This window comes from Alligator mississippiensis, chromosome 3 (assembly GCF_030867095.1).
Source record: "Alligator mississippiensis isolate rAllMis1 chromosome 3, rAllMis1, whole genome shotgun sequence".
In the NCBI taxonomy this organism is placed as follows: domain Eukaryota; kingdom Metazoa; phylum Chordata; order Crocodylia; family Alligatoridae; genus Alligator; species Alligator mississippiensis.
The window spans coordinates 59,028,170-59,051,602 of record NC_081826.1 but is presented as its reverse complement, the minus strand read 5'-3'; the positions used below and the strand labels follow the sequence as shown (position 1 = coordinate 59,051,602).

General features: G+C 42.8%; 1 protein-coding gene across 4 annotated transcripts in view; it reads right to left on the bottom strand.

Moving 5' to 3' along the window:
• STAU2 (staufen double-stranded RNA binding protein 2) overlaps positions 1-23,433 on the bottom strand; it is a 255,299-nt gene that overhangs the window by 218,355 nt on the left and 13,511 nt on the right. For 3 of the 4 annotated variants that reach the window (XM_059723969.1, XM_059723970.1, XM_059723971.1), the window contains exons 2-3: positions 4,501-4,708; positions 3,231-3,361 (exon numbers count right to left, since the gene is read on the bottom strand). In XM_059723969.1, the coding sequence (XP_059579952.1) occupies positions 3,231-3,361; positions 4,501-4,699 (330 nt within the window). In that variant the 5' untranslated portion in view covers positions 4,700-4,708. Of the gene's footprint in view, positions 1-3,230; positions 3,362-4,500; positions 4,709-15,039; positions 15,316-23,433 lie in introns of those variants that run through there. The other variant, XM_006272220.4, reaches the window with a different exon arrangement.

Sequence of the window (23,433 nt, the reverse complement as noted above, 5' to 3'; positions counted from 1 at the left end):
GATGGACATTTAATTAGAGAGAAAACTAGGCAAAACCCCCAAAGTTTAAAATAGTAAATTAGAGTCCAGAAGTCTGGAAGCCCCAAAGCTGAAGGTTTTGCAACGGGTTGATATGCATTATGGGTAATATTCTGATTTATTTCCTAAATCTAATTTAATTACATGAGGTCAAGAACCTTGAAATGGAAATCTTGTCACACTTTGGGGTTTCACTCCACTGTCTTTACAGAGTCAGTCTCCCTCAGCCCTCAAGAATCTTTCCTCCTCTATAGGGTCTGCTATACCTTTGTGGAGAGCTTTCTCTCCTCTCCCTATCTTTCCAGGGGCTGAGTTGCTTAACTCCCTCCCATTTCCTTGCACCACTGCCTAATCTACTTTTCCTTTCCTCTTTATTACAGTGTATTTCCTAAGACCTCAATTACATGGAAGCATGGGGCAAGTGGAAATTTCGACAACCTGATTCAGATTAAGAAGCTCCATAAGCATATTTCAGGATCTCGAAGGCATTCCAATTTGCTTGCACTAAAGAACACAGGTATGGAAGGCACTGTTTCCACTCACACCCTGATAAGGCCCTCTGAAGTGGCAACTTCTAAAAATCATAACTAGATTACAAGGGAATTCCTGCTTTCTGGCAGCTCAGACGTCATTTTCCTCCTTATGTCCGATCTCACAATGGTTGACAATAACTTGCTCAAAAAAGAAAAGCAGAATAACTAATACAGGAAACACAGGATTTACTACCACTTCTGGCCACTGTTCAAGTCTGGCAACAAATGCCTCTAAAATTTAAGAAAATAATGTGAAGTATGCTATGCAGGAAGTCCCATGATAGGGAGCACAAGTTACATGTTTTGAGGGTGTAAGTTTCTTTTTTTTGAAAGAGAGACTTTGCTTTGTTTAGTATATATTACCAATTGTAGAGCATCGTGTTTAGTAGTAGCACTATATACACCACAGGTTACAGTGTCATAAAACCCTGCGTATACCTGCTTACTGTGGCCAAAGCTATGCAGCTACCAGCTAGACATGATCTCCTCAAGAAGGCAAAGAGAATCAAAGATTCTATTATTAAGATCATTAATGTTATCTTTGGTTCTTCTTCACATTCCTCCTTTTTATATTTTAGGTCTAAACTTAAAAACCTAAGTCTTCTGGGTAGTAAGCTAGTCTGCAAAGCATCGAGCACACTAATTATAAATAAGTAAGTAGTAAGTAGACTAAAAGATGCACTTATAGTCAACATAGCTCCACTTTAAGAAATTGTACGCCTGAGCATCTGCTCAGAGGAGCTTCAAAAATTCTACGTTCTAAAAGAAACGCAGAATCTTCAGCCACTACCATTAGTCTCTGTTGTGCTAACACTGGGATTCCTAAAAGCAACTGTGGCCAAAGATACAAAAATCTAAGATAGACCCCAACTATTCATCAGCAGCAATTTTGTAAAAATATTAAAATGTACATATATGAACTATTTTGCACCTTGATATGTTTTTGATCTCTTGTATACAGAAGCAGCACAACAGAACAATGTAATCAGGAGAACTGACAGTGAAACATTTGAAGCGCACAGCAGATGTAATGGGAGAAAAACAGAAATAGCAAAAAGCCATTCTAAGTGCCTTCTGGGAAGGGCAGGATGTTTTCAACTTGAGGACCTTCTGATTCGCCATGCCCTGCACCATAGGCCATCATATTTCCACCACAGCAAAGCAAGAGCGAATCAGCAAAGTCACAAAGGTAGCACTTTGCACACACTTTATTGGGCAAATTACACAAGGTGCAGCAGAGACTCAAGTGCAGCAGATGCACAGAACTTCCTAGGAAAGGTGAACCAAATTGTAGGATTAGATTCAATGTAATTAACAAGAATTTTCTCTGCCAAACTTCTTTCCTCTGAAGATGCAGACTAAAGAGAAGATGTTTCTTGAGTATATTTTTTCTCTGGAACTGAATTTTTCCATCATGTTTCTCACGAGTTTGCTCTCATGAAGAACGAAATGAAAATCCTTTCATGTCAGTACGTACCTTAAGAAACCACCTTCATTTCTTACAGATTGTGGATGGATAATAAAACAGGGTGCGAGAACGGTCTAAAATTAATGGCCAGTTCATTATGCATTTTAACGTATTATATTAGGAACCATATCACAGTGGGGCTCTAGGGCTAAGCACAGACAATCAAAAAGCCCAAAGCTGAATCAATTCAATTTTCACAGGTTAGTCTACGCTGCATAGATTGAACTGATAAACAAATGAACACACATACACTTTTGATTCCAGAAATGCAGCCACATTCCTGCAGAGGCTCAGGCCAGAAACCAGGAGGTGCTAAAGCAATCCTCCCTGCCTGGCCAGAACAGACAGCTTGAGCCAAGGCTAGCCCGCTCACCCTGGAAAGTGTTGGGGAGAAAGAGTTGCAAGGGGAGGTGCAAAGCATCCTGAGATGCTCAGGCACTGAGAGTTAACTTGAATCTGGAGGGGACGTCGGACAAAAGTTCAATAAACCATTTTAACCTAAATCAGTTAAGTCTGATACTACAACCATCCAGGTTTATCTTAACCAGTTTCAGCCATTTTGAAAGTGGTTTATGTGCACTGAACTTCTATTACGTTAAAGATTTGAACCAGTTTCCGGTCACTTGTATCAATTTTGTGTGATTTCTGTCCCTAGCCCAGAAGGTTACACACCATTTAAAGGTAAATAAAGTAATAAATATGTTTTGCTTTAAAATCATATCTACGTAAACTAAAACAAACAGATTAGTGATTACAACAAAATAGAAAAAGACCAGCCTAGCAACTGGTCTTCACAACTATTAGCAATGCTCTGCACTACAAGAAGAGATGTGGGTGGATTTTGCTGAGGCAGACCACTCAGGCTTGGAGAGGAAGGTATGCTTTAGGCACCTCACCACTGAATGATTAAGGAAGGTCTTGACAGATTCTGAAAATACATTTAAGAGAAAAGATGAAGGCCAACAAGCACGACCTCTATAACTAAGGCAGGGATACTGAAAATGGTCCTCAGTGCATCACCAGGGACACAAAAATATTTCCTTAAGGCATGACAGAAAAAAAAAGCAAACCATAATAAAAACCAAAGCAAAAACAGGAAAGACCCTTCATACTATAAACCTGATTGTATTCAAGAAGCGCACTTATCTAAACCATGACATTATCTGTTCAGAACTTAAGGTATGGTTCTTATTCTGGAACTGGAACCTTACCTTGGCATGAGCAGGCCCTCTTTCATTCAGAAGCTTATACAGAGGTTGAATTCTATTGAAACGGGCTAACTCATTTACCAGACACATTGGAGTTTTCTCTTTGGGGTTTGCCATGTTATCTTGGAGAGGAGCTGTAAATAAAGAGTCTGTAAAGTTTTTGTGGAGTAACACGTTCTTCATTTACACTTCATAATACTTTGCACAAATAGTATGCTTAGTAAGGCAAAATATTTGGCTAAAAAAATTCTGCTAAATACATAAGTATTTAATGACAAAATGGTTTCAGGACATTAAAACTGCATTTTAATAATACGTTTACATACTATTTACATATTTATAATTTTAATATATATTTTTATTTGACCATTTCAATGTCAATCAAAATTTAAAAAAAACTAATAAAAAAAATCTCCCTTACAAGGAGGTCAGTATTTGAAAACATTTACATATTCTACAGACATATTCTGTTTGTTCTATGATGTTACTGAAAATTAGTCTCGTATTATTCTTGAATGGAATGAACTGCCCTCTCAGTATAATTTCTAAACACTTATAAACAACTGTGAGTAGCAAGAAGTCTGCAGAATACAAACAGCTGATGAGTCCCTTCCTCGTTTTACCCTCTTTCTTTCAGATTGTCTTTCAGTTCTGACTGCTACTACTAAAGTGACTCTATGTACAACTTTTTGCTTTCATCCTTTCATTCCTTCTAGGAATTCTCTCATGTTTTCCTAAACCTAGTCAATGTATGTGCTGTACATTTCTTTAATATTTTATCTTCCTATTACTACTTTCATCTCTTTCGTATCTATCCCTAACAAAAACACCTACTGCTCACTTACTTTCTAGGGTAACATTCTACTGCATTTTATATTAAATTGAGAATAGGAACTACAGCATTTATTAGGCTACAAAGGAAACACCATTTGCTGCCAAATAGACTGAAAACATTCTGTTCTAGGAAAGGAAAATACACTTGGATAATTTCCTGCAGTACTATAACTTCTTAATAAAAGATAGAGTCAAGAGGTGGCAAAATAGGTATGTTCGTTTCTGGGGCCCCTTATCACATAAAAACACTCTACTGTAAATCTGAATTCAACTAAAACAAAATTCAGTAAACAATCTTTTTTAGATAAAATGTTTTTCTATAGAATTTTGTACCTTTAGTTTTATTCTCTTTAGGACCTAATGCATTGCTATTATAAACTGACTAGGTGGATTCACTTGCACAAGAAAGAAAATATATCCAAAGCAAACATCTACTTACCTGGTGAGTTGCTAGAAGGCGCAGAATCTACAAGGCCAACTGTAGGACTGTTACAGCCAGCAGCTGATTCTGAAATGGATCCATTCATTGATGACTGAAGACCCAGTGAATTTGTAGTCGTTACTGATGGGGGTAGCACCATAGGGGACAGGGGAGGTCCAGGAAGATTTGCTGGGGTCTGCATTTTAACTTGTGCCATTGCTTATCACTGCAACAAACAAAGATTTATGAGCAAAATGCCTTAATCTTCTTGAAAGCCAAAATAGAAAGGTTGATATTAAGTAATACTTTACACTGCTATGGCAACTTTCAAGCAAGGATCACAAACCTGTTTGCAAACATTAATCCCCCTTTTACAGATAAGAAAACTAAGGTATAGTGATGCTGTGTGCATGGGCAACTGGTGCCTCCTGAGTCTGCAGGGGGCACCAGTGGCAGATCACCGAACCCAGAAGTGCCGGCGGCAAAACCAGAAGTGCTGCTGGCACTTCTCTCAGTGCCCCCACTCCTGGCCAGCAAGGGCAAATCTCAGGGGGTGCACGTACTCCCCAGTCTCCCCTCTACGCATCGTCTATGGCTATGCAATTTGGAGTAAGCCATGTGGCAAGGCTATGGCAAAGCTCAGAGTACAATCCAGGCTCCTGGCTCCAAATCCATGGCTTAACCATCAGACCACCATTCCTGAGATTCAGTATGAAAAGTTATATTAGAAGAAAATTCATCTTCTGGTTTCTCTGGGGACATTGTCAGTGCTGTAGCTTTTTCAGTGGCCAGTGTCTGCCTACGTAATTTGCTTCTACAAAAGCCTATTCTTATAACCCTGACCTCATGGGCTAGGGATAGAGATTCAAAAAGCCTGAGCCTGAATTGATTCAATCTTTGCAGGTTAGTCTAACCTGGCTAGGCTGAATCAGTCTGGAACTGTACAAGCGTCCCAGAAATGCAGGCACATGCCTGCAGTGGCTCAGGCTAGAAGCCAGGGGTGGTAGAGCAGCCCTCCCTCCCTTTCCACAGTACTGAGCTGAGGGGGGCATGGCCAGCCCCAGCAGAATGCTCTGATTAGGGAGGGGTTCCCCCCCACTTTTGTGACCAGCTCAGCAGGGAACTGATAACAGTATTTATCACCCCTAACTCAGTGTTTATCATCCCATTAAGAAAACAACAGAGGGACATTACCAGCTACCTGTTGATTCTGCCTTTGTCCTCTCTGCCACAACTTGAACCATAGCCAGCATATGGTCTGCTAGTTAATGCTGAGAGGTGTCTGTGTAAAGCAGAGAGGATGGAGAACCCTGCTTAGCAAGAAGTGGGGAGAGGAGGAGGTGAGCAGGGGGAAGCTAGGCAAATGCCTGCAGTCTCTGCTGAGCTCCAGCCTGGGAACAGAGGGGAGGGGCCAGCTCTGCTGTGGAGCAGAGAGCTCCACCCAGCCCAGAGAGCACGCAGGATGCTGGGGGAGTCTGGTTTAACTTAAACCAGCAAGGGGTCTGGGATGGACATTGCATAAACCAGTTTTACCCAAATCAGTTAAGTCTGATACTACATTCAACCAGGTTTATCTCAAACCAGTTTCAGCCATTTTCAAACTGGTTTATGTGTATTGAACATCTGTTCTGCTACAGGTTTAAACCAGTTTTTGATCACTTAAACTGGTATAAGTGTAATGTCTGTCCCTAGCATTGGTGACAAAACGAAAGACCCACCTTTTGCCATGGACACAAACAAACATGCCTGGAGAAAGCAAAAAACTCACCACCAACTAATGTAACTCATTACTCTCTTCCTGTTCTTAGACTGGGTATATAAGAAAGAAGACTAGAAGGGCAGAAGGACAAAGCTAAATATTAGATGGTTACTATCTGCCTCCAGACAGTATAGAGAAAAGGAAACAAAGATCTTTGCACACCCACTGACATGGAGCAGTCAAGTTCCCAGATTTCTCAGCATAGTCCTTAAACCAATAGTTAGGGCCTTGACCAGGGAAATGGCAGGCCCTGTATTGTTGCTGTCCCAGGCTTATGCCCCAGTAAAGCCTCTTTTTCTTTGGGTTTATTAATATTTACCAATTTATTTCAAATTACTAGCAGACTGACTCAGAAACCCAAAAGACTGGTGGCTTGGGTACTCAGTTAGGACTCCTGAAACACAGATTCAACCACTCTGAATCAGGCATAAAAGGGACTTGACCCTGGTCTCCTTCATTCTAGGTAAGTGCTCTAACCACTAGGCTAGTGGCTATTCTGGCATAGGGCATTTATTTTCTGTTTGACTAGAAACACAGTCCCAGAGCTGAGAAGCTGGATGATCAAAGTATTGTTGTATATTTTCATAATAAGCCTTCTATTTTCAGTGACAGTGGTTTTCAGTGGAAAATGCTTTTTGTTGAAAAATTTACAACCAACTAAACTCAGATAGATGGACTGCTGGGCCAAAGTATTAGATGTGGCAAAAATACAGCTAGTGGATCACAGCTGTAGCTCAAATGCTAAATCCTACTATTGTTCAGTTAGTGCCTCAAAGCAGAGGTTCAGATAGCAACACTATTTTTTGGTATTTGTCCTAAATTAAAACAGAAAATAAACTAACAACATTAAGATTTCACTGTTTGCCCTTTTTACAAAAATTATGGTTTTAGTGTTCCAAGAATCAAAACTTCATGCAACTGTCCTTTTAAAAGGCAGATGTCAACAAAATGGATTGATATATTTCTAAGCAAACGCATATGGTATCAAAATTGTGAAGGTCCCACTGTCAGCTAACAAAAGGGTGAGCAGTACAGCAAATGAGCGAGTTGCTGCATTATCAATAGGGTTTAATTCAATGATTGAAATAGGTTGATTGTGGTTAGAAACACTCTTTTTACATCATACGCTTTTACTAGATGACTCTGTAATGTCCCTTACAGCCCTATTTCTCTATAATCCTCTAAAAGCTACAGCCAGGAGCTTGTGAATTTCAACTCAGAATGCAAATTAAAAGGTGGGGCTGAGGGTTCCCCCTTTCCAATGTGATACAGCACTTGCATCTGTTCCTGACAGGCTATGAGATGCTGGACTCATGTTTATCCTTAAGTACATAGGCAGTCCTGTTGAAGTGGATGCTGAGTAGGGCTGAGGCCTACATCATACAACCCTACAGTCATAGCACTGCAATTTTTACAAGCTATTTCAAAAGTTTATGGAGGTTCCTAAAATGTCCCAACTCTTTGTTGCCCTCATTATATGTAAAGTTGAACTAAAGGTAGAAAGAATTACTATGCGCTTAGATTCTAATTTTACTTTCACTGGTCCAAAGCAGGAGTAAATCACTTGAGTTTGTAAATGTAAAACTCAGTGTAAATAATATCAGAACGTTTGCTAGATATTCTTATAAAAAAATCAAACTAATGCAGTACAAACATATACATTACATAAGCTGTTATAAAATATTACTCAAATATGAAGAAAAAGAAAAAGTACTGCAGCTTTTTATAAGGAGTGAAGTGTATACAAGAATAGTTACTTGTATGACAATCGGCTCAGTTACATGAGAAATCACATTTGCATTTCCAGTCTCTTGGGGAGTAGATTTTTTTGTGCGTTTTGTTTGCTTTTAGCAGTATTAAGCTTAATTTTTCTTTTCAGGAAAATGGAAGATAAAAAAATTAAAATCTAACAATATATAAAAGGACATGAATAGCTATTGAAAAGATAGCATTCAAATAAAATATACAAATAAAGCTTTTTCAGTCTACTGAATCTGTACAAGCCCAGAGGTTCCTAAGGCAGATCCAGCTGTGGGTTTTTGATTCCATGCAAGAAGACAGAAAGACATTTTATAATGATTTATAATCAACATAAACTAAATCAAGAGAATACCTGGTGATGCGATATATCGTACAAATTTTACCAGGATGACTGACATCTCCGAAATACTACAAGCGAGTAATTCTAGAGAACACCATAAGCAAAAGTTAAGGAAACCTTTATGGCACATCATACATGGCATCACCAATTTTACAGATGCCACATATCCTACCCCAGGGGTGAGACCTATGAACCACATCTGGGCCACAGAGCTATGTCATCTGGCCCACAGGGTTCCCTGCATCTCTAGAAATGTGGCAAGAGGTGACAGCATTAACTGCCACAGCAATTGATGCTGCTGCTGCTCCTTATCCTGCCACCAAATTTCCAGGCCTGTGAGACAGACCCAGAGTGCAGAGCTTCGTCATCTGGCCCTTGGGGCTGCCCACAGGGCTGGAAAACTGGCAGCAGGAGAAGTGGTAGCTGCTGTGGCTCCAGAAGCCACAGCAGTTAACACTATTGCCAGTCAACTGCAACCCCAAAGGTCAGATGACACAGCTCCACAGTCTGGATTTGGCTTGCAGGCTAGCCTGACACCACTCAGCCAGCCTGCAGGACCAGAAGGGTTAAATGCATTTTAGAATTGATTAGACAAAGATATTTTGGAGTTCCTCCATTTATAAAAGTAAGACTGACATACTAACATAAATCAGAAATAGGGACCTACTTAATTCGCGATTTTGTGGAAACTGTGAAGTCAGGCATTGTCCATAAAATTCATGAAATTAAAACACAAAACAAAACAAAACAAAAAACTTTACTAAAAAGAAAATGCTGACTCCCCAGTGGGAGAGCAGTGGTCCTCACGACTGCAGTGGCCTGGCCTCACAGCCCACAGGGGAGCCGCCGGTACAAAGAGCAGCCAAGATGGCAGCTCCCCCCATCCCTTGGATTGGCTGAGAGGGCTACCCATTGTATAGCCACACCCCTCTCTGCCAATAAGCAGTGAAGGGCAGGGCTGCACAATGGACAGCCCTCTCACTCAATCAATGGTGAGGGGCAGGGCTGCATCTGGCCCTTGATGGACAACCTGTCACCCAATCAACAGTGAGGGGCGGGTGCACCAGGGCTCTTTAGCCAGTAAGTGGTGAGAGGCGGTCTTGCCACAAAAAGGCTGTGAAATCTGCTATAGGTGCTGAGTGGCCTATAAAAATCTCTTAGGTAGATCCCTAGCCATAAGGACTTACAAGGTAAAATCTTCTAATTTAATGTATTTTAAAGAATCAGGTCTTAAGGTGGAAAGACATGAAATACAGTAAAAAAAAAAAATTAAAAATGTTTAAACCATTATACATTGGTGTTTTGTGACATAAGTGGTATACACAGGATATATAATTGATACACTTCTCATTAAATTATATTTGGGAGAGCTGACATATTCACAGTCCACTACCACAGTCTGTGTTTATAAAAAATGGCAGTGATATTCATATGGTAAATACTATTTATGAAGAACCCTTGCTTTGGATCATTAACTAATCCACATTTAACAGGATTTATTCAAATTGTTATTCGTAAATCCACCAAACACAAACTTGTTTCCTACTTTCCCTGAATTGATCTGGCATCAGATACTAGACAGACCATATTCATATGTATGGATTAGTATTTCATAAACCACAAACTGAGGGGATGATAATGGGCTTTTCTCTGTGGCTGTAGGGGACAGGACTAGGAGCAATAGCATCAAGATGCAGAAGGGGAAATTGAGACTGAAGATTAGGAAAATTTTGACTATGATGGTGATCAAGCATTCAAAGAGGCTACCTAGACAAACTCTGGAATCTCCATCCTTGGAAGTTTTCAAGAGCAAGTTTCAAGACCAGAGGCGCACAATCCCTGACCTAGAGGCCAGATCTATGGAGCCATGTCATCTGGCCTGCAGGATTCCCCACAGGTCCAAAAATTTGGCAGAGGAAGAGCAGTGGCAGCTGCCAAATTTCCCCTGCTGCCAAATATCTAGACCCATAAGGAATCCTGCCAGCTGGACAGCATGAGGCCAGGTCAAGGCAGTGCAGGGCCTGATTTGGACGCATGGGGCCCAATCCTACGTGCCAAACCCACATGGAATTTGGCCCACAGACCACCCTGTGTCACTCATCCAGCCCATGGACCCAAAAGGTTGAAAACCACTGGGTTAGACACAGTGGCAGCCGGTCAATAAGAGGTGCTAAGGCACCACCCCGCCATTTTCAAAATGACACACAAAAACTTCATCTGCTAAATAACTAAATAAAAATAACAGTATCGTTAACTGGGAGTATCCAAAACAGCGTCAACTGAATTAACAATGTAAACAAAAGAAACAATAATTTTTTTCTTGCCTACCTCTGCTAGTAACATAATCAGTGATTATGCTCGTCCACTATGCATACACAAGAAAAAGTTGAGTATGTGAAGTAAGCACCTTGGGGTGATCTCCTTGCTGTCCAAGTGGTGCATGAGCTGTAGAAACACCTGAACAGTTTGAATGGATGGCAATAACCACTTGTTTAAGTGGGCAGCAGGGCGCCAGTACTGATGCCCCAGCCCGGGTAAAGAGCTGTTACCTAGGAAACCACAGGAAACCCCCAACCGTGCCCAGAGAGGGAGGGGAAAGAGCAGGGCCTGATGCTCTTAGTCACCCAAGGCTTGGTTCAGGCTCACCTTTCCTTGGCTCAGGCTCACTTTCCTTCCTCCCTCCAGTGAGGGAGCAGGGAGGTTTGTAGCCTGCCGGGAGCAGGGGGTTTGCAGCCAGGGAGCTGGAGGGTTTGCACCCACCCCACCTGTCTCAGAGTTCATTATCCACACCTGCTTAGACAGTCACTTGGCTGGAATGGTTTAGTTGAGGATCCTGCCTTAAGCAGAGGGCTGGACTAGATGACCCTGTAATGTCCCTTACAGCCCTATTTCTCTATAATCTTCTGAAAGCTACAGCCAGGAGCTTGTGAATTTCAACTCAGAATGTGATACAGCACTTGTATCCACTCCTGACAGGCTGTGAGATGTTAGACTCATGTTTATCCTTAAGTACATAGGCAGTCCTGTTGGAGTGGATGTTGAGTTAAGCATATGTGCATTTGTAGGGCTGAGGCCTCCATCATAAAACCCGACAATCATGGCACTGCACTTTTTAAAAGCTATTTCAGAAAGTTTGTGGAAGGTCCTAAAATGCTCCAATGCTTTGTTACCCTCATTATGATATGTAGTTTTGAACTAATGGTAGAAAGACAGGATTGTGACAAGGCATGAAGAAACCCATTATTTTAAACCCACTCAGATATATATGGCAGCGTTCTGTAAAAAAAAATTGTGGCTCGATATAGATGTCTTATGTGCATTAACTTGAGATGAATCTAGCACTGACTCATAGCAAAGCCACCTGTGAGCTACATGTTAGCATGAAACATATGCCAATAATAATGCTAAACCAGTAGTTCCTGAACTTTTTGGTGCAAACTCATAAAAGCCCTCAATTTTTCTCACAACCTTCATGCTTCTGATGATCAAACTTTTAACTGAAAATACTATTATGGCACATGAGAACTGGTGGTGGCCATGGACCATTCTTTCAGAATAGCTCTTGAAAAAGAATAAAGCACAACATTTGTGTGTTTTATATTATATTATATTATATTATATAAACATCTCTGAAATTTTGTAACTGATATTGATACAGGCTTTAAGGTTACTATAACTTTACATGTACTTAGTTTCTTAAATTTTCTACATTTGAAAACAAAGCATAGGCAATTCAACAGTTTGTACTATATAGTCAATATCTGTCTCTTCCTGCTGGTGTCCTTTTAAACACTGAACATGTTCTGGATTTTTTCACTCTTGGAAAAAAAGCACATTTATAACATTGTTTCTTATGAGAAAATTGGTTCTGAGTTACAATATTTTAATTTAAGATGTGGTTTTCAGGAACCAATTGTGCTGTAAGTCCGAGGACTGCCTGTACTTTACAAATATTAATGAAATAATCTTATAATAATCTTATGCAACAAATCTATAAAACTACCCAGTAACAAGGATGGTAAAAATAAAACAAAGACTTAGGCATAGATAACTAGGAAATACAGGAGACCCTAACCATTCGTGGGGGATATGTTCATGAATAAGGAACTGTGTTCATGAATGCTGTCTGCATTCATGAACGCAGTGCCCCCTGCAGCTGGGGGGTGGGTGCACAGCGATGGCGGGAGCCCGGTGGCAGCAAGCGCAGAATTCTCAAGGAGTTCCTTTAAGTGTATTTAAGATGTGGGTTTGGCATTCACAAATATTTGAAACTGCGAATGCCAAACTGCAAATAGCAAGGGCTTCCTGTAGTCTGAGAGTTGAGAGAGAAATCTGGGAGATACTAAAATTCCCAAATCTGGGCTCAGACCTTAAAACACTACACCCTCTATCTAGACAAGCATTGTCAACCAGGGGTACGTGTACCCCTGGGGGTACTTGAACCAGTCCTAGGGGCTATGCACAGGTGGGTGGAGACGGAGCACTGAACTCCCAGGAGCAGGGAGAGGAAGGTTACACGCGATGGCGACCACTGCCACACACCAGCCCAATGAACTTCCCCTCCCCGCAGAGGAGCACCGCTGCCCTCACCCAAGCCTGATGAGCTTCCTTGCCCTGCCCCGGCCCTGCTCCTGGGAGGTGGTGGTACTCCATCCCCGCTTCCTTACTCCGTGTCTGGCCACGCACTCCCCCTCACTCCTTCCTTCCCCCACTCGGCATCCAGGCACTGGAAGTACTTAGACGAAAAAAGGTTGAAAACCCTTGATCTAGACCATACTTAGCTCTTTAAGGCGTGGCCTACATTATACTGAAATTCATTCCAGTAACTACATCCATCTAGTCACACTTGCATTGTTATAGTGGCTCTGGTAACCCACTGTAATAGGTACGTTAATATCAATTACACTGCTGTGAAGTTCAGAAATGTCCTTAACACTGACAGACTCTAAAAAGTAGCTATTACTTTAGCATTAATTTTCAGGTTTGTTTCACGGGTCATATTATAAGTCTGGAAAGATTTTAATTTCTGTTGTAACAAGCAATGATTGAAGTCACTAAAGCTGCAAGATTTAGTGATTCCAGAGTCTTAAAACTTGAAGGTCTTGTTTTTACTATTAACTAATCCATCTGTTAAATAATTCCAGTGAAAAACAGGCAGCAGTTTTGTCCCGTATTAGCAATAAAAATATAGTTTTTCCTTTGTGAAGAGACACCCCAAAGAGTTGGAAACAAAGTATTGTTCTCTCCTCTTTCATTTTCATTTACTTGGTGCATCTGACAGGCCTTGCATGTAACCAGCTCTACTTTCTACATTCCTGTATACAGGCACTCCTCAGACTTACTGGTTCCTGAAAACTGCATCGTAAGTCAAAAGGTTGTCACTTGGAACCAATTTTCTCATAGGAACAATGTAACTAATGGGGGGTTGCTTCCTTTAGGAGGCTTGACACAGCTGTGTCCAACTGCTAAGTCTGTTGTGGGGGGGGGGAGGGGAGGGAAGGGGCATAGGGGGGACAAATGAATGCACCCACAGTGAGGGAGGGATTGCAGCTGGGGCTGGGACCGGGGTTGGGGCAAGCTGCCCAACCGGGACAGGGGGACTCAGGGAGAGAGTGGGGCAGTTCCTGCTGCTGTGTGCAGCCAGTCCAAGAGGGTACAGGGGAGCAGACATTCAATGCACATAAATCAGTTTGAAAATGGCTGAAACTGGTTTGAGATAAACTTGGTTGAATTCAGTATCAGACTTAACTGATTTGGGTCAAAACAATTTATGCAATGTGTCCCAGACCTCTTCCTGGTTTAAGTTAAATCAGAGACCTCCAGCATCCCAGCTACCTTGCAACTCTGGGCGGGGCTCTGCTCTCTGCTCCAGCCCATCAGGGCTAGCCTTGCCTTTCTGCTCCCTGGCTGGAGCTCCCACAGAGACTGCAGGCGTCTGCTTGGCTTCCTCCTGCTCTCCCCATCCCCTCACCATTCCCTGCTCAATTCCCCTCTCCCCTCTGCTAGCATACCACATGCTGGCTATGGTCAGGACTAGCTAGCATACCACATGCTATGGTCTGTGTTGTGGGAGACAGGAAAAAGACAGACAGTACAGTGTCGGCTTAGGGATTTTTGGAGCTAATCAACAGGTAGCTGGTAACGTCCCTCTGTTCCTTCCTTGGAAAAAGTTGTTTAAGAAGAGCTTGAACTAATGAGAGAGCCTTTTGTTTTGCTGATGGGCTGATAAACGCTGTGCAACTCTCTGCTGGCTCTGCTGGTCAGAGGAGCAGTGATGGGGGGGGGCCTCCCTAATCAAAGCATTCTGCTGGGGCTGGCCATGCCCACCTCAGCTCAGCACTGCGGATAGGGAGGGAGGGTTGCTCTAACACCCCCCGGCATCTAGTCTGAGCCACTGCAGGCACGTGCCTCCATTTCTTTAGTGCAGAGGGGATGTCTGCGCACTTACAAACCGGTTTAGCCTAGCCAGGTTAGACTAACCTGCAAAGACTGAACACTCAGGCTTTTTGAATGTCTGTCCCTAGCCTTCAGGTCAGAACCCCTGCAAACTGCAAAGAAAAGAAGGAGACAGCAGCAGTGACTGCCTCCAACCCCTGTACAGAACAAGCAATAAGGTGACTAGAAGCTGTGTCCCCAAGTAGATAAATTGGCAGTGAAAGCTGCAGGACATGTAAGGAGGCAGAAAGTTTCCTCTCACAGGCAGATGAACTGGAGCGAGAAGTATGCCACTAAGCACATCCAGATGACTACAGGAAGCATTTGGATTTCTATGGATGACTCCCCACAACTGCAAGAAATAGGAAACAATGAGTACAGGTGAAGCCCCATGACAGGGTGAGAAATCTTTTCACTTCCCCATCTGCTCTGCTAGGTTAGAAAGCAGCTGAGCTGACCAGTGGGCATGAGAGAGTTTCCCATTACAACCTCCACCACAGGATGGGGAAGACAAACCGAGTGGGGTCGACTGGATACATCTCTACTCTCTGTGTAAGGAAGGCATAACTGGAGCACTTTCACGCACATGCAGAAGTAGTTTATCCTATTCTCAGTCCCACCCATACTACTGTCACACAAAAGAGCACACAACCTTTAGATCTGCAAAGAAGGGTGACATTTTCATTACAGTGATTTCTATTCCATATATTAAAGAAAATCCAAATTGACTGCATCTCTTAGAGTCCCTAGGGCTAACAGTTGCAAATATAAACTTGTAAATGCAGTATGTGTGTGCAGTCTAAAACAACTGCTTGGAGACAGGTGCGAATTGATTCCATTCTTCTCAATGAAGCCAACTGAATCTGGAGGCATAGTAAAAGTAATTTGCATAAAACAATCCAACTGCTCTTGCAATGTAAGGAAACACTGGATTGTGTAAGTAATGCCTGACTAGATAGTTCCAGTGCTCTAATTTTTCCAAAACGACTGTTCTTTGATTACTAGTAAATTAAAAAGTTTTTTTTATTATACATCATAGAGTATTTCTGATATGGTCCCTAGAAGATAATCCAACTAAGAAGCTAGGGTTTTTGAGCCTTAAGAATTAAGTTATTTTATTGGCTTAATTATTCCTAATTTTTACTCACAACCTCCATACAAGGATGTAATATTGCAGTAGACATAAAACCTAATTTTGTCCTGGAGTTTCCCACGCATACATAGTAAATATTTTCTGTACTTATGCACATGCTGTGCATAAGTCATAACCACTGTACATTTTGTTTTCATTATCCTGGTGTTAAATTTAGCAGTTTGTTTTGAGATGACAGAAAACACACAGCTCTGCATATACTTTTTAAGGAATTGCTAATTCAATCCTCACTGTTCTGTAAAAGAAAGAGATGTTGCAAGAGTAGAAGTTTAACAAGGGTTTGACATAAAGTAACATTAAGCAGATGCTAGCTCTGATTACTGACATAATATAAATTGTTTATATTTTTTAAAGTACTCAGAATTGACAAAGTGAGCACAAGGTTAGCATGTAAAACGTGTCCTACTGTTGCTGCTATCCTCAGCTCATTTTTCCAATCCCTCCATTTGCTCATTACACCTGTTTGTTGCACCCTGTTCTATGGCTCAGGTCCTACAAATTATTGTTGGATCTGTACTAATCTTGTGCACATAAAGACTATGGCATCTTCATGTTGGAATTATAACAATGACTGATTTCAAGGCACCTGTCCTCCCAGAGTAGAATCCAAAGCCTAATGTTCAGCACCAAGGGTCCTTGTACTGTGCCAAGGGAAGGCTAGGTACCTCAGAAGAACAATACCAACAACAAAAACCCTCATATGCTGAACAAGCCACACAGAGCTAACCAAAAGAAAACACTAATGGGCACACTTAAATTTCGATCCTCATGAACCACAGGTGCCTGACTCAGAGCTGCAAGGGAAATGCCCCTGTCTACATTAGAGCTAGATGCCAGAGTCTTCTGAGTATAGGCATCTACAGAAATTCATCACAAGAACTAAGCAAGAATCCCTTAAAGATAAAGATGCAAGACGATAGAGAAAATAGGAGATGCTGCCCATACCACTAATTTTCTCTGTAATACCCCAAGTTACAGCATTTTCTCAGGAACTGGGAGACCTAAGCTTCAGACAGTCCTCAGCCTGATGGCATTCAGTTCCACCTCTCCTATGTATCGGGTAGGCAGGTGGGAAATGCTGAGTTTCAGTCCCTGTACTTCAGATAATTACTGCCTTTTATTCAATTACTTACTGTAAAATGCATAAAAGTCCTGGTAGCAGAGACCAGAATCTAGGACTCCTCAGACCTCCCAGCAGTGCTCTAATTAGCAGTCTAGGAGGCCACACTTCCTAGATTGCTTTCTGGTCCAGAAAAAATTGCTCTCTCTGCTGTGTAGTGTCCCAGCATCAACAAAAGGATGACACCACCCAGCCAAGTTATGGTCAAATAATTAGGCACTCTCCTGACAGGTGAGAGATGGGCTTGAGTCTATTCTGTAGAAGGCCAAGAGCCCAAGTGTCCGCTCTCTGGAAGAGTGCTCTAATCACTAGATCTTTGGACAAAAGGCAGGCACTTCCTCCTCCTCCAGCTGTGCTTTTGAATGACAGTGGCCATGGCTGCTTTTTGTGTGATAGCTATAAGGAGAGCCTGTCTACCAGACTGGTCTCAGTGCCTTGTTCCTGGACCTCTGTGGGTCTTAGGTAAGAGCTAGGCCAGTGGTTCTTGGGGTGATGCAAGACACCCTCAAGTGTATTGCACAGAAGCCACCACTGCTGCCATGTATAACTGCCCCACATGCATGCTCCTGCATTAGGGATAGCTACTTATCTATCTACAGTAATTCCTGGTCTGACACTTCCATGTGCCCCCTCCCTTAATCCTCCTGGAAACAGAGGCATGCAGAACCATTCCACCCATTCACCTCTGTTCCTGGAAACAGTGTGCAGGGTCAGACTAGAAAAGGCTGGAGCATGAGCTTTTCTGCCTGCTTTATGGTTATCAGAGAGCCCTAATGCAGGAGTGAGCACACAAGTCACAGCCCTTCCTGGTCTGGCCATGCAGCAGGCATGTGGGGCAGTTTTACCTTGAGGCAACAGCACCTGATTGAGAAATACTTAGGTAAGCTGAGAACAGTGGTTCTCAGCTGGGGATGCTGCCACATTTAAAAAAGTTGCAGAGATGGGACTGGACACTGAAAAGGCTGAGAACCACTGAGCTAGGCATTCAGATCCTTGGATCATGACAATCCTGGGCATGCACAAAAGGGAAAACTGAAGGCACCGACCATCAAGTCAGCATGACAGGCACTTTCAGGATTAGGTGGCCAATAAGAGGGTTTTTTTGGAGTGCAGTTTTGGATACAGGCAACTAACGTCTGACTTGTTCTTGCTCTAGGTGCCCAAGTCCTTACTTAGATATGGCCTCTCAGTTCCTTGGGATCCTGGAGAAACACTGTGCCTTACTACAGGTTTCCCTCAATTTATGCGGTTTTGCTCTTATGCGATGACCCTTTTGTACCCAAAATTTGTTACATGCGAGGTAAATTCACATATATGCAATCAGCATAGGCTTGGAGAATGCTGCATAAATCAAATGAGCATAAAGTGAACCTAATTTATAATGTAACAAATAGGGATAGATTCCCTTGTTGGCTGCTTCCAGGGCTGCCTGGGGTGAGTGTGGACAAGTGGAGGCCTGGGCGGCACAAGGTGCGGCACTCACCCCAGCCCTGGCAGCAGCGGCCCTGGGAGCTGCTGGTAGCCAGTGTGCTGCACTGTGCCCTCAACCCTGCAGGGTTTTGCCTGTCCCCACTCACCCCCAGCTCCTGCTGCAGCTGTCCCAGGAGTGGCCGATGCCAGCTTTCTGTAGCCACTGGGCTGCACTGTGCCCTGGTGCAGGCAGCTGGTGCTGGCAGCACCTGGGGCCACTGCAGCCAGGGCTGGGGTGGAGACAGGCAGAGCACCGGGAAGAGCCTGGAGTCCCTGAGCCTGTAGCGTCCACCGGCCCCAGCCTGCTCTCATCCGGCTGTAGGCAGCTGCCTGCCCCTGCTGCAGCCCTGGGAGCAGCGGACGCTGCCTGCTTGCAGCTGCTGGGCTCCGCCAAACCGGGGGGTTCGGGGCACGGTGCCCCATGGGAAGCGGAGCCGCACGGGTTTGGGTCACGGAGCAGCCCAGCAGCTGCAAGCAGAGAGCGTCCACCGCTCCCAGGTCTGCAGCAGGGGCAGGCAGCTGCCTGCAGCCGGACAAGAGCAGGTTGGGGCCGGCAGCCGCTGCAGACTTGGGACAGTGGCCACTGCAGTCCCAGCCTGCTCTTGTCCAGCTGTGGGCGGCTACCTGCCCCTGCTGAAGCCCTGGGAGTGGTGGACACTGCTTGCTTGCAGTTGCTGGGCTGCACCATGCCCCAAACCCCCTGGGGCTCTGCTTCCCTTGGGGCACTGTGTCCCGAACCCCTAGCATGGTGGAGCCCAGCAGCTGCAAGCATGTGGTGTCTGCAGCTCCCAAGGCTGCAGCAGGGGCTCCAAGCTCTTCCCAGCACTCTGCCTATCTCCACCCCAGCCTCAGCTGCAGTGGCCCTAGGAGCTGCTAGTGCAAGCTGCCTGCACCAGGGCACAGTGCAGCCCAGCAGCTATAGGGAGCTGGCACTGGCCAGTCGCAGGACAGCTGGAGAAGGAGGTGGGGTAAGTGGGAACAGGCAGACCCCGGGGAGGTTCAGGGCACAGTGCAGCCTAGTGGCTGCCAGCAGCTAGTGCTGGCAGTTCCGGAGGCTGCTGCAGCTGGGGTGAGTGCTGTGCCCTGCACTGCCTAGGGCTCTACTTGTCTGCACTCACCCCAGCCAGCCCCGGGAGCAGCCAACAGGGAAACCTATCCCCATTTCTTACATTATAAGGTAAGTTTGCTTAATGCAAATTCAATTTATGCAGCGTTCTCCAGGAATGCATGTACCACATAAAACAAGGGAAACCTGTATATGGTTATTATTTTTACTGATTTATATATATCCTGCTGGGCACATACACAGTACAAATAATTAACAAATAATAAATGTCAACAGAATCGAACAAGTGTTTAACAAGTGTTTAATATTTTAACTAACTACTTAAATAACATTTACAAAGCATGAGAAATATAACATGCCTAGATATCCTTATATATTTTAATATGACAAGTATTCACCAAACAACAATCATTAAATTATTAAAACATATCTTAAAAAGGTGTAAACTGATAATGAAGAAAAACTGAAAATACAAACTAATAGTCAAATCGAAAGGGACAGGATTTCTCTCTGAAATTCACCCACTGGTACAGTACTAAGTCCAGCCTACTAACAAAGACTTCATGGCTCTTAAAAGTAATTTCTGAAGAGCAAATATTTTGCCTTGTAAATACATCAGATAGCACAGTATCAGAAAATTTTCACAAGGGACGGTATCTTCAGAATGCCACTAAAAGTGACTTAAATGGGACCACAGGTTAATTCAGCACCTGATCCTCCCCAGGTCGTGGACTGTAAGTTGCCAGCCCTTGCTCTAATCTTTCAAAAGGGCATATCTACAAATCCCTTTTCCCCATATTTATGTTTGAAGAGATCCAAAATAGGATAGTTGCATGTAGGGGGAAACTGGATGGCCTTCACACTACATCATACTGTACCTTCAAACAAAGGAAGTGAAAGGAGTTTTTTTAAAGACAGCATTGCCAATAATAGCAGCGACCCCTGCTCTTCACCTATGCAAGCAGCTAGTAGTGTCTTGCTGGCTAGTCGCAGAGCTCTGATGCACGATGTTTCTTTTCAACTAGGAAATTCACTAGCAAAGCAATCATGTGCACTCCTGTTATAACTTCCCCCAAACACCTTTTAAAAATAAATTTAACATCACCATATAGCTGAAAAGGAATACGACTTACTCAGGTAAAATTAGAGCACATAAAAGATTAGCAATTTGACAGAGACCAACGAACAAATGAAAGACAACCAGGAAGAAAATTCAGTTTCATCTCCTAAGCTCTGCTCCGACCATAAGGCTACACTGCCTCTCTAGACCTCACATTGAAATACTTCCTGAAGCATGCCAGCTCTTTATAATAAGAACTAGACTACAATAGTATGAGTATTATTTACATCTGTCACAAAGAGAATCCTTCTGCAACAGTATTCTCTTTACATCATGGTGAAAAAAATCAATTTTCCTCACAATGACATTCTGAAAATTCAAAAGGGAAGGCTGATGAATTCATTATGGCACCAAAATTTAAAGAAGAAAAAAAAATCACTTTCCTAGTGAACTGAATGGACAGAGGTGTTTGTTTGTTACAAATGTTTTATAACATCTATGAACAAAGAGACTGAATTTAAGACAGCTTTTAGCTAACAGGTGAGATAATGTTCCAATATTTTGAACTACATGTCTTTTTACATGTCAGTACAAAGACAGATATTTGACACACAAGCTTTTTAGTATCTGATCCTGGGGCTGGACAGATAACTTACATAGAAAACCCGTAATCTGGCATGCTACTTACATACGTGATAGATTCCACCCCCCAAGTTGTAATTTCTACTGCATAATACTATTGTGCTGTAAGGTGTTACAATCAAGACATCAAGAATGTTTTTTGATATACAGGAGATCAGCGATCTCATTAAAACCACTGGGCATGCTAGCTATCTTTTTGCCCAAGCTACATGGGAAAATAATTACACTTCTTTATGAAGTAAGACATGAAAACAATGGAAGCCAACACTCAATTCATTAGGCCATATACAAGGCCAATCTATACATAAACCTTGTGAACTAAGGAGTTTCTCAAGAACCTGACTCACTGAAACTGTGCATGTCTGGATGTGTCAGAGGCAGAAAACAAAACAAAAAAACCAAGCAGAAAGTTAGAGAAGCACTTACACACATGACCCTGAGAAGAGCAAAGAGAGAACATCTTGAGGCAGAGGACTGGCTGAAAATACAGGCTCGAACACTGTGAGCAAAGAGAGTATCTATTGTGTACAAGAAAATAGAACTTTGTATGCCCTCCTTGTAAATAAATAACATTGCACCAAAGAAAATACTTGATTCTATGATTAATTTCCTTTTCTAACAGAAACTAGATGACAAGCCCATTATTGGCCAAGCTCATGAGTCAAAGGGTCACACTAGTGTCAGTCATAGGATAAAGTTTCTAGGGGCAGAAATTCTAAGTTGGTATTTTTGTTGAACCAAGATGCAAAGAATCATGGCTGCTGCTCACAGAAATCATAAATAGCCAAAAGGAATTTTAAAAAAGGTTGTGGAAATCAGCCAGCTGGATGAGGAACTGGGCCAACCAGGCAATTTAGAACATTTACAAGACTCAACCTCATTTGTAACCTGTAAAGGTCTAGGCTGTGCTGTCCATGCTCAAGTCACAGAGCATTCAGTATTCTTTGATGGAAAAAAATCTTATTTTTAAGCAGTGGAGGGCCTTATTTGGCTCATTTTAAAATCACAGACCACATGAATGGCAATGATGAAACGGATTGGGAAGGATGAGTTTTAGCTGCCTATTTGAGTTGCTTGGCTTTGACGGCACTGTAGGCTTATCCCCAAGGTAGAGTCTGAATTATCTAGATGATATGAACTTTTGCTTTGTGGGTTCATCAGAATGAGCCAGGGCACAGCTTAAAGCTAGAAAGACCCCTGAACCAACAGAAGACATATGAAGACTTCTTGAAAACTTCTGTTCTGGACTAACAACGGATCAATTTACAAATACCAAACTGGAGTTGAACTTTCTGATCAAGAGCAATGAAAGGAAGCCAAGGATACTCCAAAAAGCTATGGTAGGGGTCATCAACCAAGGTTACGCATACCCCCGGGAGTACTTGGGAAGGCCCTAAGGAGTACGCGTAGGGAGGCAGGGATGGAGTGCTGCCACCCACCACCCCACACCGCCACCTCCCAGGAGGTCCTGCTGCTGGGGGTACACTTATTTTAAAAAGTTGAAAACCCTTGAGCTATGGATTTGTCACTTGAACTTGGATCGTTGTTTGCAGACACCTGGAAGAAAAGGAAGCAGTCATGAATAAGAAAAATAAAAAGGAGATCACCACGAGCCCTGTAACTCAGTTTCCACTATGCGTGGGACGAGGATTCCAATCTAGTTCATTACTTTCTGAAGAATGTATTAAATTATGCCCAAGACCAAGGGAAAGTGACATTAATGCAAATGTTAAGCAATTCAATTAAATGCTGGTACAGTGAAAAAAAAATGGCCACAGAAAGGATTGTTATAAATTTAAGGCAAACCAGGATGTAGGATCACAAGTGCCTAGCAGAAGGTAGGGCAGGGTGGCACTTCAGAGACTAACTGGTTCAGAGCTTTTATGGTCAGCAACATACGTATCTAATGAAGTTGTGGCCTACAGAAGCCCATGATTTGCTGAACCAATTAATTGCTAAGGTGTCACTTTCCCTACCTTCTGCCTGACTTCAGACCTAATATGGCTAACCACCTCCTGAGTGCCTGGTAAAAAAAAAAAAATTACCACTTGATCCCAAATTCAGGAGGCAAACCTTGGAAGTATACGGGTCAGAACAGGATGCAACTGATGTTCATCTGCCAAATTTTGCCACCCAGGGCTGTAG